Source organism: Aphelocoma coerulescens, chromosome 5, assembly GCF_041296385.1.
Source record: "Aphelocoma coerulescens isolate FSJ_1873_10779 chromosome 5, UR_Acoe_1.0, whole genome shotgun sequence".
Taxonomy (NCBI): domain Eukaryota; kingdom Metazoa; phylum Chordata; class Aves; order Passeriformes; family Corvidae; genus Aphelocoma; species Aphelocoma coerulescens.
In genome coordinates, this window is record NC_091019.1 from 2,545,663 (window position 1) to 2,560,997 (window position 15,335).

At 52.2% G+C, this 15,335-nt stretch overlaps 1 protein-coding gene and 1 long non-coding RNA gene across 4 annotated transcripts; both read right to left on the bottom strand.

The window, feature by feature from the left end:
• Nucleotides 1-586: 586 nt before the first annotated feature.
• On the bottom strand, nucleotides 587-5,120 carry LOC138111114 (uncharacterized). Of its 2 annotated transcripts, none has more exons than XR_011151249.1 (9): nucleotides 4,995-5,120; nucleotides 4,556-4,635; nucleotides 3,411-4,478; nucleotides 3,257-3,298; nucleotides 3,103-3,162; nucleotides 2,972-3,015; nucleotides 2,852-2,891; nucleotides 2,729-2,769; nucleotides 587-2,620 (listed from the first exon to the last, which is right to left on the bottom strand). It is a non-coding gene; the product is annotated as an uncharacterized lncRNA (long non-coding RNA). The 2 variants fall into 2 exon arrangements; XR_011151250.1 differs by having other exon boundaries at nucleotides 3,389-4,478.
• Nucleotides 5,121-11,861: 6,741 nt separating this feature from the next.
• LOC138111118 (mas-related G-protein coupled receptor member H-like) lies at nucleotides 11,862-15,327 on the bottom strand. 2 transcript variants are annotated; one of them, XM_069016342.1, is made up of 3 exons: nucleotides 15,080-15,327; nucleotides 14,463-14,760; nucleotides 11,862-13,687 (listed from the first exon to the last, which is right to left on the bottom strand). In XM_069016342.1, the coding sequence occupies exon 3, from the start codon at nucleotides 13,575-13,577 to the stop codon at nucleotides 12,657-12,659; it is 921 nt and encodes a 306-aa protein (XP_068872443.1). In that variant the 5' UTR covers nucleotides 13,578-13,687; nucleotides 14,463-14,760; nucleotides 15,080-15,327; the 3' UTR covers nucleotides 11,862-12,656. The 2 variants fall into 2 exon arrangements, with proteins under 2 accessions (XP_068872443.1, XP_068872442.1); XM_069016341.1 differs by having other exon boundaries at nucleotides 14,463-15,327.
• Between the last annotated feature and the right edge of the window lie 8 nt (nucleotides 15,328-15,335).

The window sequence follows — 15,335 nt, forward strand, 5'->3', positions numbered from 1 at the left end:
AGAAAGATTTGGATGAAATTTGGAAGGGAACTCAAATTCTACAGGAAGTAGCTTCTAGAAATAACACCTTAAAATTTGATCATATTTTTGATACCCTTACCTCAGGGTTGCCAAACTGGGCCTGGGTAAAAGAAATATTCATAATAGATGTAAGTGTAGTTATTATCTGTGTAATTTCCTGTGGAGCAGCCGGTTGTGTAAACAGGTTCTGCGGGTAAAGAATAGAGTAGAGACTAGACAAGATAGAGTTGTGTTAGTCTCTAAAAGGGGGGAAACGATGCCATGAAGATTTTTGCCTTTTCTTTTATCCCCCTGTTATACCTTTGTACAACTTCTGTATTCCTGGTGCTTTTTGCCTGCATTCTTGGACTTGTTGGTCAAGCTGAGAGACTCAAGATTTTAGAAGCTTCGTAGCCAGGGATCAGTGTGCCCCAGAGCCCAAGGTCCTCTGCAGAACCCATTCTGTAAACCAAGATAGAAGCATCCAGGGGAAGGTTCCTTGGGGAGGGGGGCTCACTTGAGCCTCTCATTGGGGAATCGTTGATAGATCTGCTAATTAGTAACACCTATAATGTGATACCCGATGTTGGGGGGAAAAAAGACAGACTGGGGGGGTGCATCTCGATGCATGTGACCTGGAGGTGTGCACCTAAGGATCCTTACAATAAATACCAAGGTAAAATCCCTTTTCCCCTTCTAACCGTGTCTGACTCTTGATGTTAAGACCAGGAAAAGGCATCACCAGGGTTGCTGCACTGTGCTGACGCTAGGGGGAAAATGGTGCTGTCAGGGGTGGTGTGAGGGCTGGTGCACCTTTTCCCTGTATCCCTAACCTCCACTGGGTACTCTCCACCCTGAGAGGGAGGCTGTTTGTTTGGCTGCACCCAAACCTTGGCGATGAACATCGCCTCACAGACAGGACAGGACCAAGGAAAAACAAAACCCAGATGGGGGAAGAAAAAAGCTCACAACTGGGTGTTTTCTTATTATAAAGTTAAAAATCAGTTGAAAAACCTGAAAGGCAAAAATCACACACACATAAGGTTAGAACCAGTCAACACACACGCTCTCACACACTGACACACACAGACACAGACAGACACACACAGACACAGACAGACACACACTCTCACAGACAGACACCCTTCTTCAGCTTACACACTGGCTGCAGCCCTTGCTCACAACACTCCACTGACAAGGACACTTCAACACATCTTCCCACTGCTGCTCCATGACGTGGAAGGGTGGATTCTGGGAAAAGCGGTAGCATCGGTGACTGCAGGGATCGGAATCGGCCTTGGGGACCTGCAAGACAACATGAGGCAGTCTGCAAGTAGCTGACAGCTCGGAGTTATCCCCATACACCAGGCCCATGAGTTTTCTACACAAAACCCCACAGACGAGAGGAACCACAAAGTTTTACAACTGTTCAACCCAGCCATGACTCTACGTGCCAGGGCAGGGCAGCTCCAAGTGTAAGCACACCAAATAGAAGCAAAGATGACACGAGGACTTGAGATAACTCTCAGAAGATAAATTCTTGAGCCCAATATGCTTAGAGACAATGGAACCTATGGCACTACTACAGTGAGGAGGGCCTAATACACTTCATAGAGAAGTCCATGGCCCATGAAAAGAAGATACTACCAAAAGTGAGAAGAAAGATGGATGAGAACATCTTGTGTACTTCTTCTGGTCTCAAGAAGCAAAACTGTAAAGATGCTGGAATGAGCCCGATCCGGGAAAGTACGGGAGCAGAGACCCCCGCTGCCGCTACGGCCCAGAGCGAGGCCCATAAAGCACCGAGACGTAACAAAGGCCTGTGACACAGGAGAGGATGGACACAAACTACAGAACACAAATGACAGAACGCAGACACCAATGACAGAACACAGACACCAATGACAGAACACAGACACGAGCTGAACCTGCCCAGCAATGGGCCCAAGATTCCTCGAGCAAGATGAGCCAGAGGCTGACGATGCCGAAGGAAAGAAGGCTCTGGGGTAGCAGCACACGACAGTGAAACGTAACTCCTGCCAAGAAGCCAGGGCCAAAGCTGCTCAGAGGATGCTTAAGAAGCTTGGCAGGCCTAGAGAAGGAGGCAATGACTGCCAGGAGATACAAAGGGATCCCTAGGGAAGGACTCTGCCACCAAAGGCTGAAGTGATGTTGCAAAACGTGACCAACCAAGAAGTGGCCAAGATGCCCACATGTGGCTATGCCAGCAAGGAGGTAAAATGGAGACTGTGGCGATCGTGCCAGACCCGAAGGCGAGCTCCTCGGGCAAAAAGATCCACGATGACGGCGAGACTCAAAGGCCGATGACACGAAGCTCACGACAACACAGAGATGGGTTGGAACTGCCCTGCCCAGCAAAGGCTCAGGTGATGCTGAGGAGAAACCCTCGCCCTTTGCTTCCAAGGGGCCCTCCCACAACAGCCCTCTCCTCTAAGCTAACTTCCAATTGCCTCCTGGAACTCCAAAGGTTTTTCCCTTCTCCCAGCAACAGCTCCCAACACTTAGCTCTCTGAAGACAAGTGGACAAAATCCATCCTGGATGGAAAAAATGCATCAGCACTGCAGATGTCAACACGTTCCCCACGGTCCGCTTTGGCAGCTGCGAAAGATGGAGAACAAGGAGAAAATTCAGCCTCTGACAACACACAACAGAAGAGACCCCTTCTGCAAGGCCCCTCCCTCGGAACTGCCGAGGCTCATCGCTTACCTGCTCTTTCCAAACTTCAGCTCCACACCTGCTCACGGTGCCTAAGACAACAAAACAGAAAATGTCACGGTTGCCCTCAAGAAGAGCCACCCCAGGCTACTCCACACCACTGCCCCAGCTCACCTCAAATCTTGATCTGACTCTGGAGGTGGCCAGGACAAACCTGCACAATGAAAAGGGACACGCTCAGCACGCTGCCATACACCGCTGGCCTATCAGCACCCCACCTAAATGCCAGCTCACCTGCTCGCCTCTGGCCCTTGGCACGCCTAGGGCGGCAGCAGCACCTGCAGAGAAGCAAAGCAAAAACACATGAAACATGCTGAGAGACTGTGAAACCACAGCCTCCCTGCTCCAACTGAAGTATACCACACCTCTGCCTTAGGCTTGCACCCTCCAGCATCCAGGGCCAGGACATCCTGCAAGTGGACCACCTAAAACACACAAACAACAACGGATGCTTAGAGCTGCACCAAAAATTGAGACCGAGGCCATAACAACTCATTCTGCCCACTGGTCACTGCTCACCTCGCTCCATCACCCTTGACTGCCAATGTCCAGCATTACTCCCTAAAAAAAAAAAAAAAAAAAAAGACATGGAACAATGCTGTAACATAGTCACCATTTACACTGCCCCTGCAAAGACAAACAGTGACTGACCTTCCCACGGGAACCCCCTCACCTGGTATGGGGCACTCTGCCACGGATTCAATCCAACTGCCTCTGAAAGAAAGTTATTACACAAGTCAAGGTGCTGCATGGTAACTTAACAGTTCCAGCCATCCTGCATCAATCTAGGAATACCATTGATTGTGAAATGAACAGCACAGTCTTAGTCCCATTACACCCACACCCCAGACTATGCAGCAGGGCAGAGCAGCTCCAGGCCAAGCACACACACAGGCCTGTTATGCAGGAGATGACAAATGAGGGGATGCAACAAGGAGAGAAAACTCTCAGCAAGAAGAATGACCACAGGGACTGAGAGAAGGCAGAATGAGATGACCGAGGCAAGACCGACAGTGAGCCAATGAGGCTCAAAGAACCCTGGCAGAAGAAGATGCCAACAGAAGGACTCATTCCAGGAGCCACCTGGCAAAACCACAAAGATGGATGCCTGAGAACTGTACCATCAGCATCCTCTATCTATCCTCACATCCTTACAAGTCCTAATCTGCTATAATGGATCGCTGTGGAGCACAGCTGCGGATACAGCTCAGAACAAGACCATAAAAGACGCCTGACTCAACGCTTCTAAAGAGAGATGCGATTCCGATGGGCGTCCGAGCTCGCGAGTCAAAGGTTCGATGGTATCGGCACCGGGCCGAGGAATGCGGAGTTGGAGATGCTAAGGATGATGCCTGGCATTTTGGATAATCCCCTCAAAGGGGTAAGGCAAAAGACACGCAACACAAGATGCCCAAAAGACACAGAACACACAATAGACAAGTGACACGACACGCACCGGGACTGCTCTGCCCTGCGCACCTCAGCGTTGTGATCAAAAGTGAGACTTCCCCTTTACGTGGCCTAAGGGGCTCTTTCTCAGACATCCCCAACTCCAAAGCTTATTCAATAACCCCTCCTGACGAGTCCCGACCCAGCACCCTGCTTTCATCCCCTCTGTGGGGTGCAGCCCTCGACTTATCTCTCAGACGTCTGGGGATGTGAATCCACGTCGGGTGCAAAAGACGGCCGCCTCTCCATCTGGGAAGTTCCTGCCCTCAGTGGGCTGTTCTCTTTTAGTTGGCTACAGGAAAGAAAACCAAACATCAGTGCATGAGCTGAACAGCACATCAGCCAAAACCCAACAATTCCACTACTCACCATCCCCTGAGAATGCCCGGCTCCTCGGCCCGCCTGCTCCGGCCACACTCAGAGGCCGACGCCGTCGTCGCAGGGCACACCTGAGTTGAGAGGAGACAAAGTTCCGTGGCACTGCTGAAACTTGAGAGGAACCTCGCTCCTCCTCTCCACCTCCCCGACTTGCTGCAAATCCTCAACCATTGCTGAAGGCTACCCAGACAGCACCTCCAAATGGAAAAGGTAAAAGATTCATCACAGATTCCTGTAATACTTCCAGAGGGCTCACAAGAGCAGCTCGAGGGTGCCAAACCAGCTCTGTCAGCTGGTCAGCAAGGGGGTTCAGCCCTGGTAGGCAAAATACAAGTGGAACACCTGGAACACACAAATGGATGCTTAGAGCTGCACCAGAATTTGGCACCCAAGCAATAACAACTGGTTCTGTCCACCGGTCACTGCTCACCTTGCTCACTTGACCTTGACTGCTGCTATCTGGCTTCACTTTCTAGAAACAGAGACAGGTTTGTCCTGGCCACCTCCAGAGTCAGATCAAGATTTGAGGTGAGCCAGGGCAGTGGTGTGGAGTAGCCCAGGGTTGCTCCTCTTGAGGGCAACAGCGACGTTTTCTGTTTTGTTGTCTTAGGTACCATGAGCAGGTGTGGAGCTGAAGTTTGGAAAGAGCAGGTAAGCGATGAGCCTTGGCAGTTCCGAGGGAGGGGCCTTGCAGAAGGGGTCTCTTTTGGTGTGTGTTGTCAGAGGTTGAATTTTCTCGCAGCTGCCAAAGTAGACCGTGGGGAACATGTTGACATCTGCAGTGCTGATGCATTTTTTTCTGTCCAGGATGGATTTTGTCCACTTGTCTTCAGAGAGCTAAGTGTTGGGAGCTGTGGTTGGGAGAAGGGAAAACCTTTGGAGTTCCAGGAGGCAATTGGAAATTAGCTTAGAGGAGAGAGACAGAGAACAACCCTGTAACACAGCCACCCTTTATACCACCCCTGAAAAGCCAAGCAATGACCAACCTTCCCAGGGGGAGAAGGGACAAAACAAAACAGAAAGGCACGTGCCCACACAGGGTCCGAAAGCGTCACATTGCCGGGGGAGTTTCCATCTGAAACCGTTCCACCGTGACCTCTTTCCACAAGGGTCTCTGTCACATTGGACCAGCAGTTTGAATGCTGCAGACCACCTGTAAAACACACAAAAAAATGCTTACAGTTTCATCACTGATACAGCAACTCTGGTAGCACCCAGTTCTGGGCTGGAATCAATGCTCATCTCAGTTGCTGGTACTCATCCTGCTCACGGGTCCCCTGGTGCCGATACCCCACTCCACCTACCCCCCACTCTACTCCACAGGACAGAGCAGTTCCAAACACAAACACAAACAACACATGATGCTACAGTGTGACACAAGGATGATTAAAAAAGCTCTCAGCAAGAAGAACAACAGCAAGGATGGACACGATGCCAAAAGAGATGACCAATGGTATGGCAGCCGTGGACACAGGAGGCTCTAAGGAGCAGAAGAAAAGACTGGAACAGTGACCTGTTCTAAGAACTGTCACTCACAAGGATCAAGATGGCTGTGAGACAGTGCCACATTCAGAATGCTCCCATATCCTGACAATCTTACAAGCCCCAGGACATGACAGCTCCCAGCTGGAAAGGATGGATGGCAGCACAGCCGGGAACAAGGCCTCAAAAGAGATCTGACTCGGTGCTTCTGATTTGTGATGCCCAGACACAGCCAAGCCCACCGTAAAAGAACAAACGAGATCGGCATCGTGCCGAGAAGAGTGAATGTTTGAGCACCTGGAGATGATGGCTGACACTTGCAATAAGCCCCCTGAGGGGAAAAGGCCTCCGAGATCTGATCCAAGGGATGACAAAGACACAGAAGACACGCTAGACAACACAACACAGGCTGGAACTGCTCTGTCCTGCACACCCTGTGGCTGTGAGCACAAGTAGAGCCACTCCTTTCAGCTGTCTTAAGAGGCATCCCTTTCCCCTAGGCTAATTTTTAAATCTCTCCTGGGAATTTCCAACCCTCTAGCCTCCCATCTCTGGATCCCAGCCCCCAACTTAGCTTTTGGATGACCGGTGACATGAACCCACACTGGACACAAAACGAGCCCACCTCAGCTGTCTCAGAAGGCCCCGTGGTGGCTGGGTGAGCCTCTTCATCAGCTACAATAAAGAAAGCCAAAATCAATGCCTGAGTTTAGTAGCCAAACCCCAACAAGTCAGCGACTGACCATCTGTCCTAAGTGCACCCGTGTCCTTGAGCATCCCTCTTCATCCCAAGACAAAGGCTGTGGCCATCATTATAATGGACACCTGGGCTAGCAAGAGTTATGTGGTGTTTCTGTGAGCACAGTGGGTGCATCTGTGTGCCTTAAAACACATAAATGCATCTGCTGTGCTTGCAGGAAAGCCTGACAAGGCCCCTGAATAGACACCATTTCCCACCACACTACTTTCAAAACCTCTCCTGGCACTTCCTAACTTGATACCCTGCCCATGCTCCCTCTCACAGTTGCAATCCTCAACTTACCTATCAGAAGCCTCCAGCTCAGACATCATCTCTAACACAGGGCAGGTTCCTCTTGTGGCACAGTGAAGCTGCTGAAAAATTTGAAGTGCCATACTTGACACAATCTGGAATTTCAAGAAGTTGCAATGCTCCTAACAAACAAACAAACAAGAAATTACAAAAGCACCTTACCACCCCTGAACACTCAGCCCAAAACCACGAGCTTAAATACTCCCTGCACTCAATGCCATCTTCTTCACGGTGTCTCCAAAGCCTCTGCTGTTTTAGATGTCAAAAGCACCTCCTAAAAAACACCCGACACAACCTGAAAGAGCTCCTTCATTAAAATAACAGAAGAGCTCTTCCCCACCCCAGCCCACAAACACAATGCGCTCCTGGGCCCCAGGGCTGGGGTTAATACACCCCTGGCCGGGCCCGCCTCTCGCTCCCACCACGCCCGGGAAAAGGGAGGAGGCAATTTTACCCTCAGGGATCGAAGCCCTGAGAGGAGCTGCAGCTGTTTGGCTGCTCTGACTTAAATTCCAGCTGAGCAAAGGGCTCCGTAGATGCCTTCTGTTTTACTGCAGCTGCATCCACTGAAAGGGTAAAAAAGCTTCTTGTTTTGGCAGCGTAGACAGATGAGTTGCATGATTCCTTGTTAAGTTCTGTAATTGGTCATTAGTAACTGCTGAGCAGTACTCCATGCAGGACTATGTAGGGTGGAGAAGAATAGTAATAATATACCTGGTGTAACTCCTGTTGGGGCCTCTAATTAGGGCTGCATTCACTATAAATAAAACTAAAAAAATAATGGGCTCTCTGGTAGCAGGAGGGTTTTGTGTGTGCTGGGCTGCCTCCCTTGTGAGAGATTGGGTGCCAGTACCCAGCTAGAAGTGCCCTGAAGTACAGATTTAAATTCTTAAAATGCTGAAAAAGGGGGAGCTTCCTTCAACTGAACCCCTTAAAATGAGGGACCAGGGAGTGTTCGTCTCTACTTAAATCGATGCCATGGCAATAAATGGGTTCTCTCCTCTGAATCCCCTAAAATACTGGAAAAAGAGGGGTTTTCCTTACTTCAGGTCTCTCCAGTCATGGAAAAAGGGGGATTTTCCCCTCAATTCAAACCCTTGAAAAGGAGGAACAACAGGGTTTTCCCCTCAATGTAAACCTTAGGATGATGAAAATGGGGGAGTTATGCTCAATTCCAACCCATAAAATAGCATTGTCAAGGTTTTTCCTTTCTATTTAAACTGGAGAATAATGGAAAATGGGGATTCCCTGTTAAGTGATACCCCTAAGAGCATGGAAAAGGCAGGGTTTCCTTCATCTGAGACCCTTAAAATTGCAGAGGAAGGGGATTCCCCCTCAATTTAAACACAGACAATTATGGAAAAGGAAGTTTTTTCCCTCTGTTTAAATCCCTTTTCTCCTCATAACCCCCTTTTTTTTCCCCTGGGGGCACTGGGGAAGGGCTGCCAAGATGAAAGGGGAAAGTGGAATGTTTCCCTGGGACCCCACATGCTGCCCTGCCTGCTCAGGTGCTGCCCCTTGGCACGAGGGGTTTTCCCTGGGCATTTTCTGGGAGCAGTGCTCTGTGCCCAGGTGCCTGCGGCTGCTCCCCAGCTCCTGCTGGATGCTCCGCCCATTGTCCCTGGAGGGACACTCGGGATGCCCCCATTGCCCCTCTGGACCAGCAGCTCCCTGCACAGCTGTGCCCGGGGAACCCTCTGAGAGCGGCCTCTGGCAGGAGCCGCCCCCTCCTCATCCTGGCCGGTCACACCTGGGGCTGCTGCGCCTTGGAGCGGGGGCTGAGGAGGAGAAAGCTCCTGCTGGTCCTTCCCTCCCTGCACAGCCCTTTGTGTGCCCCTGAAACACCGGGGGGCCGGGCTTTCCTTGCTGGGGGGGACTGGGTGGTTCTTTGATCCCAGACTCTGCTCTTCCCCGGGCACTGCACATGGACAGGGGGCAGAGATGGGCTCTCAGAGGGCTTTGTTGGGTTCCCGGTTCCTCCCTCAGCTCCTCCTTCCCTCTTTTCCCTTAACTCCCGCTCCACTCTTTGCCAATGGGTTTGCCAACGTGACAGCTCAGCCTGCCAAGCTTTACTTCATCGCCTTCCACATTGTGCTGGTGATAATCATTGTCAAGTAGGATTTTTGGGATGGTTTCATCCTCTTTAGATGGAAAAGGGGATCTGCCCCTGCCAGGGCAGCGCTGGTGTGCCCGGGGTCACCTACGGGAGGCAGGTGGGATGTGTTTAGAGGGATCTGCTGCATTCTTGTTCCCACTGGGTGCTGCTCTGACCTGGACGGTGGGAACAAGCAGCTTTGTCCTGTGAAGGAGCTTTATCTCCTGTAAAGTCCCGTATAAAGGTCTGGAATGCGGGGGCAGTCGGAGTATCCGGCTGTGCCCGGAGAGGGACGGCACCTGGGCAGTATGTTCTGGAATAACTCCTCTTGTAACCGGAATTGTATCGCAGCACTTTTCTATGCAGCTCTAAGGACCGTGTGTGCTGAACGAAGCGGCTCTTCAGCACAGTAAATTCCGCAGTTTGGAAAAACCATGGAATATCTCCGAGTTAATGATGGGAGAGGGTTGGGGCTGCTCCCTGATAACGTGCAGGGCTTGGGGTGGGAAACGAACGTGGGGAGAGGAGTGGGGGCTGCTCCTCGCTCTCGGGGCGCCGCGGGCGCTGCGCAGCCTTCCCCTTTTACTTCCCAATTCCTCCTTTTGTGCCTCCTTTTCCCTTGGGGATGCGCCCGGGCCGCATTCCAGCGGCCGCCGTGGCAACAGCGCGTGGGGGCGGGGTTTTGCCGCGTGATTGACGGGGCCGGCGGCCAATAGGAGTGCGGGGCGGGGCGAGGGTTGGCCAATGGGGAGGCGTGGCGGGGCTGCGCGCGGCCAGTTGGAATCGGCGGGAGCGGTTGGAGCGGGCGGGCATGGACGGGCCCGGGCGGTGAGCGAGGAGCGGGAGATCGGGATGGGGAACGGGGAACGGGATGGGGAACGAGGGAGCGGGATAATGCCAGCGCCTTCTCCTGCTTTAAAACATCACCTGGAGCCCGAGCTCGGGGGGTGCAGGCAGCTGAATTCCAGGGAACTCTGCCAGGTGCCCCCCAGGGACATTGGGGGGGCTGGGGGATGAGGGTTACAGATAGCAAATTCTGTGGAGCATGAACCTGTCCTTGTCCCGACCCTGCTGAGCTTCCCTGGAAGCTCTGCTGGTTCCTGACACACCTGGTGTTAAATAGGCAGCTCTGCATGGAAATATCCATGCTCCAGGAGGCACTGTGAGGTCAGCGGGTTTGCTGCTCCTTTTCCCTTTGTCACCTGTGGCTGCCATTGCTGGTGTTTGTTTCCCTGTTACACACACACGTGCCAGTGAAGGACTGTGATTCCTTCTCCCATAGCTTTGCCTGAAAGCTCCTTCATTTCAAAGTTATAATCATTCGCAGGGAAGGGGGTCATATTCTCCATTCCAAGGGAGATTCCCCGCCTTCCTTGTCAGACACCCATCTTTAAACCAAGACAGCTCCTTCTGCACTTGCCTTGGGAGATGCTCCCTGGCTGAGTTGTTCTTTCCTGGACCAGAGGTTGTACCTCGGAAAGTTTCTCCTTTCCAATGGACAGGAAAATGGGAGACAGGGAGAGAAAAACCCTCCCAGATGTGGGAGTTGCTCTGCTTTGTTCGTTATTACCAACTCTGTTAATAAATGCTTTTTAAGGTGTTTCACCTCACATGTGTCTCCAAAGCCTGACTCACCCCCCACGGCTTTCCCTCTCACTTCCCTTTCCAGAACCAGTGGAATGTTGCTTTCCCCTGGATTTGAGGCCGTGGCAAAAGGAGGGACAACTTCCCCCCGAGGAAGAGATGGGGCTGCTGCCCAGCTCTCTCCCAGGAGGGATGAGGAGCTCTTGGCACTGTCAGCATCATCCCAACCACGGCAGGCAGCAGCCTTAGGAAGGGCTCTGCTATGAGACAGGAACCTGCCCTGCTCAGACAAGGCAGGGGCTTTAGAGTGGGAAAAAAGAAGGAAAGGAGCCATTCTGGACACTGTTCACCAGGGACAGGCTCTGCAGCAAAGCCCAGATATTCTTCATTCACCACATTCTGGGGTCAGGGTTCCCACGTTGGGGTGAAACCAAAGCAATAAATGCCAATTTCATGTAGGGGTGGTACCAAAATGGCAAAGATCAGCACAGCCTGGATTGTGGCTGGAGCTGCTGTGCAGAGTCGCTGTTCAGCTCCTCCTGAGGGTGGCCAGGTTCAGGATGGAGGTGCTGAAGGGCTTCCTTGGACATGGATGCTGGGCAACCAGAGGATGGCCCCGTTGTGCAGGACAGCAGCACAACCCCCTAATTTCTGTGCAATCCAATGGTCCAAGCTCCTGGTGACGTCAATTTCCATATTTCCAGCGGGTTTTGGTCACAGGCACAAGAGTTCAGTGGAGTTCACCTCTGACCCTGCTCTTTACTCAGAATAATTTCATTCTGGAATTAAGGGATGTGACCAATTCCCACTCCAAGAGGAAGGGAATGTTGCTGTCCCTGCCCAGCTCTGCAGCCCTACCTGGTGTCTCTTCCCATCACCGGGAATGCAGGGCCGGCTCTGCCGGCCAGAAGGGGAAGGATGCTCCGTGCCATCCCGAGCCCTCTCCTGCCATCCAGAGGCAGCAGCCCCGCAGAGATTTGGGGAATCACCGCTGCCCCGTGCTGGGTGTGTCCCCAGGGTTTAACCTGTCCCACCCTCTCCGGGAAAGAACTCCTTCAAAACACCATGAAACTCATCTGCTGAGCCAAAGGAAACGGAGTTTATTCCCTGGTGTGATAAACAAGGTTCACTTTGTAATATTTTAAGAAATATTTAATAAAAGGTCAATTAGGAGAACACAATAAAAAGGGTATTATGGCCAGGTGCTTTGGCAGAGCCAAAGGCACACCTCTACATCCAAAAGATCGTCTTCAAAAGTCCATCGCTTATTGCATATTCATCACCAACATGCATAATTCATGAATTCCTTGGAGTTTCTAAGTATCATCCTATCAGCCTTATCTTCCTCTTTGGCTCCATTCTGTCTCTGCTCCCTCCATCACTTCTCTCTGGTTTCAGGTGTTCTTCTCTGATAAGATACTCCAGGAATGTGAAGATTCTCTTTCTCTGCCCACCTTCTCCAAACCGACTACATAAACAATAGACATTCTATACCATGCATTACATCATATAACCTAGGCAAAGTTTCTCCAACATTAAGTAACATGCAAAAAGCCAACATCACTATACCTTTATAACACTGGGGCCCAGGCAATGAGGGTCATTCCATGGGGAATAGAGCCAGGGAACAGGACTGAGCCCGGCTGCACTGCTTGGAGCCATGTGGAGCTGGGAGGGAAGAGGAAATCCATGCTCCAGTGTGCTCCCTGCAGAGCATCCCTCCCACATTGCCTGTGGCACTGCCCATGCTCCCTTCTGCTGCAGGAATAAACCACCCCAGGGAGGGTAATGTCGTGGATATTTATTGTCGGATGACTCAAGGAAACCCTCGGTCACTGTCCTGGGGTCCTTCAGCAGCGCAGGGGAAGGCATCAACAGACTCAGACCCCCGTGTCCCTGTTGGTATCCTTGCTGCTGGCAGTTTTGTCTTTCTGTTCCTCAAAGACCCTCTGGAGCGAGAGCCGGAGGGACCCCACGGAGCAGGGGCTCCAGCACCTCCCTGCCAGGAAGTAGATGAAGGGTTTGATGGTGCTGTGGATGCAGGCAAGCAGGTAAAAAACCTGGGAGGACACAGCGATGTAACCGAGCTGCTGCAGGAAATTCCAGAGGCTGAGGAAGAGAGTGAAGAGCACAATGATGAAGATAACGATGTCACGCCTCTTGGGTTGCTGCTGCTGGGAGCCACACTTGGCTTTAACGATGTCGATTGTGCGGGTGATGAGCACGGGTGCAGCAAAGATGAGCAGGATGATGGCAAACATGGAGATGAGAACGACCCGGCAGTGCTCCTGCTCGTGTGATGGGCACAGGTATGTCACCGTGGGAATGACAGTGAAAAGAGTGAAGAAGGCCCAGAATTGGACACTGTCAAGCGCCCACAGCAGGCGCCGGGGAAAGTTGCAGTGGCAGCCGAGCCAGCAGATCTTCTCCATGTCCCATATGACGGTGATGCGCGTCAGCCGGAACAGCCCCCAGTAGTAGGAGACCATGGACAGCTGGAAAAGGAAGCTCACGTACACCTGGGCCATGATAGGAGAGCAGGACACGTTCTCCAGCAGGAAGAGCAGGGAGGAGGGGAGTGTGAACAGGAGGAAGATGAAGTCAACAGCAGCCAGGTGAAAGATGCCGAAATTGTTGGCGTTTAGTTTGAGGAGCCGGAGGACAGCTGCATTCCCAGCCAGCCCACAGAGGCAGATGGGCAGTGTCACACTCTGTATGGCCACATCAGTGACATCTATTTCACACAGATAGGCTCCTTTGGTGGGTGAGGGGGGAGGTGGGAACACGGAGCTCACCTCCATGGATGGACACTGGGCAGGCGCTGGGATGTGGCCCCGGCTGTGCTCAGAGTGGATGGGCAGTCAGTGCTTGGAGAATCCAGGGATGGACCAAGCGGCTCCTCAGCAGCTCCCTGCAGCGGGAAGGGTTCGGTGGAGAGAAGTGAGATGTGCAGGGGAGGAGGGTGGTGGGAATGGTGGGATGGGAGAGGGAGGGGGGAGGGTTGGGCTGTGCAGCAGGAGACTGACAAATAACATAAACATTTTCAGTTCCCCAATGTTGTTGAAAAATCTACTAGTCAAAAAGAAAAAGGGATTTAAATGTGTGCCTACAGGGCTAGAAATGAGGCTGGAGCCAGTGGGGAAACAGATTTGGCGGCCTGCAGTGGTCCTGGGGCAGTTCTGTAACAAGAAGCAACAGTGCACCCCCAGAAAAATAGTTCCAGGCAAGGTCACCTTTAATACTGAAGCATTCAGTGAATATGACCAGCACAGACCCCTTTTAATGAATCTGCAGGACCATCAAAAGACTTCCAGGAGGAGGTGAATGCATGGAAATTAGTTCTAGGAAAGTGATTTTTTTGTATTAGATAAGTAAGAGATTTTAATGACAATGTGTGTTTCTAATGGATAAAACCCCTGCTGTAAAGTCTCCCCCCACACACAGAACAAGGAGAGATCCTCCTGTGTGTCCTGCACAGGTAAAGAATTCCTGCTTCCTCAGGCTTCCCATTGTGTTAGAAAGTTTATTCTGGCCCATTTTGGTATCAAGATGCAGAATTGAAGAGCAGGGCAGAGCAGGGAGGAGCTGGGGAGGGCACTGCGGTCACCGGGAGAGGGTGGCAGGAACAGAGCAGCTGCAGGAGGAGAGGAAGGTGGGGCAGGGAGGAAGGAGAACATTGCACTGACCTGTTCAGTGTGGGGCAGCAGCAGGCACAGGGGCTCTGTCCCGATCAGCGGCGCCTCCTGGCACCCCTTGCTCCTTTGGGATCCACATCCTAAAGCGGCTCCTCGCAGGTCAGGAACACGAAGGAGAAAGTGCCCAGATCACCAGGAGGTGCCCACTGCTGTCCCACCAGCTCCTCTCCGTGCCCTGTCCTCGTGTTGCTCCCCCAGGCTCGGTGGAGTCACGGGAGAGTCGGAAATTGTGACTTTGGGTACGTCAGAGTTCCACTTCCTGGGAGTTATTTGTCTTGGGGTTTTTTTGCTACAGAGGAAGTGGCTTTTGTCAGAAGCCCCACATGAGCAATTTTGCAAACGTCTCCTCCTTTCCCCCTGGTTAGAAACACTCCTTCCCTGCAGAATGTCCCATTCTCCGACTGCCTTCCCTCTCCTGACAGGCTTCTACCATTCCTCGTTTCACTTCCCTGAGGGGTCATGGTCCCTCCAGCAGCAGAGGGGTGCTGGTGGTGCTGGTGGCACTGGAATGCTGGCAGTGCTGGCAGTGCTGGTGAGGCAGAGAAACTTCCACTCTGCAAAGATCTCTGGGATCATTGCCAAAACCTCCCCTGCGCCCAAGGAAATACCTTTGAGCTGCTCCTCATCCTCTGCTATCCGCATCCCGTCCTCATCTTGGCTCAGCATCCCCATGTCCGCTCCACTTCCATGCCGTGCCGTGCCGTGCCGTGCCGTCCCGTCCCGTCGCAGAGGTTTCCCAGCCGGTGGCCGCTCTCCGTCTCTGAGCCTGTTGGGCTCTGCTGCCCTCCAGTGGGGATGATTTGGGATCGCCGGCATCCAGACCCCCTCTGACCTACTCCAGACCCTGCCGGACTCCTCTGACAA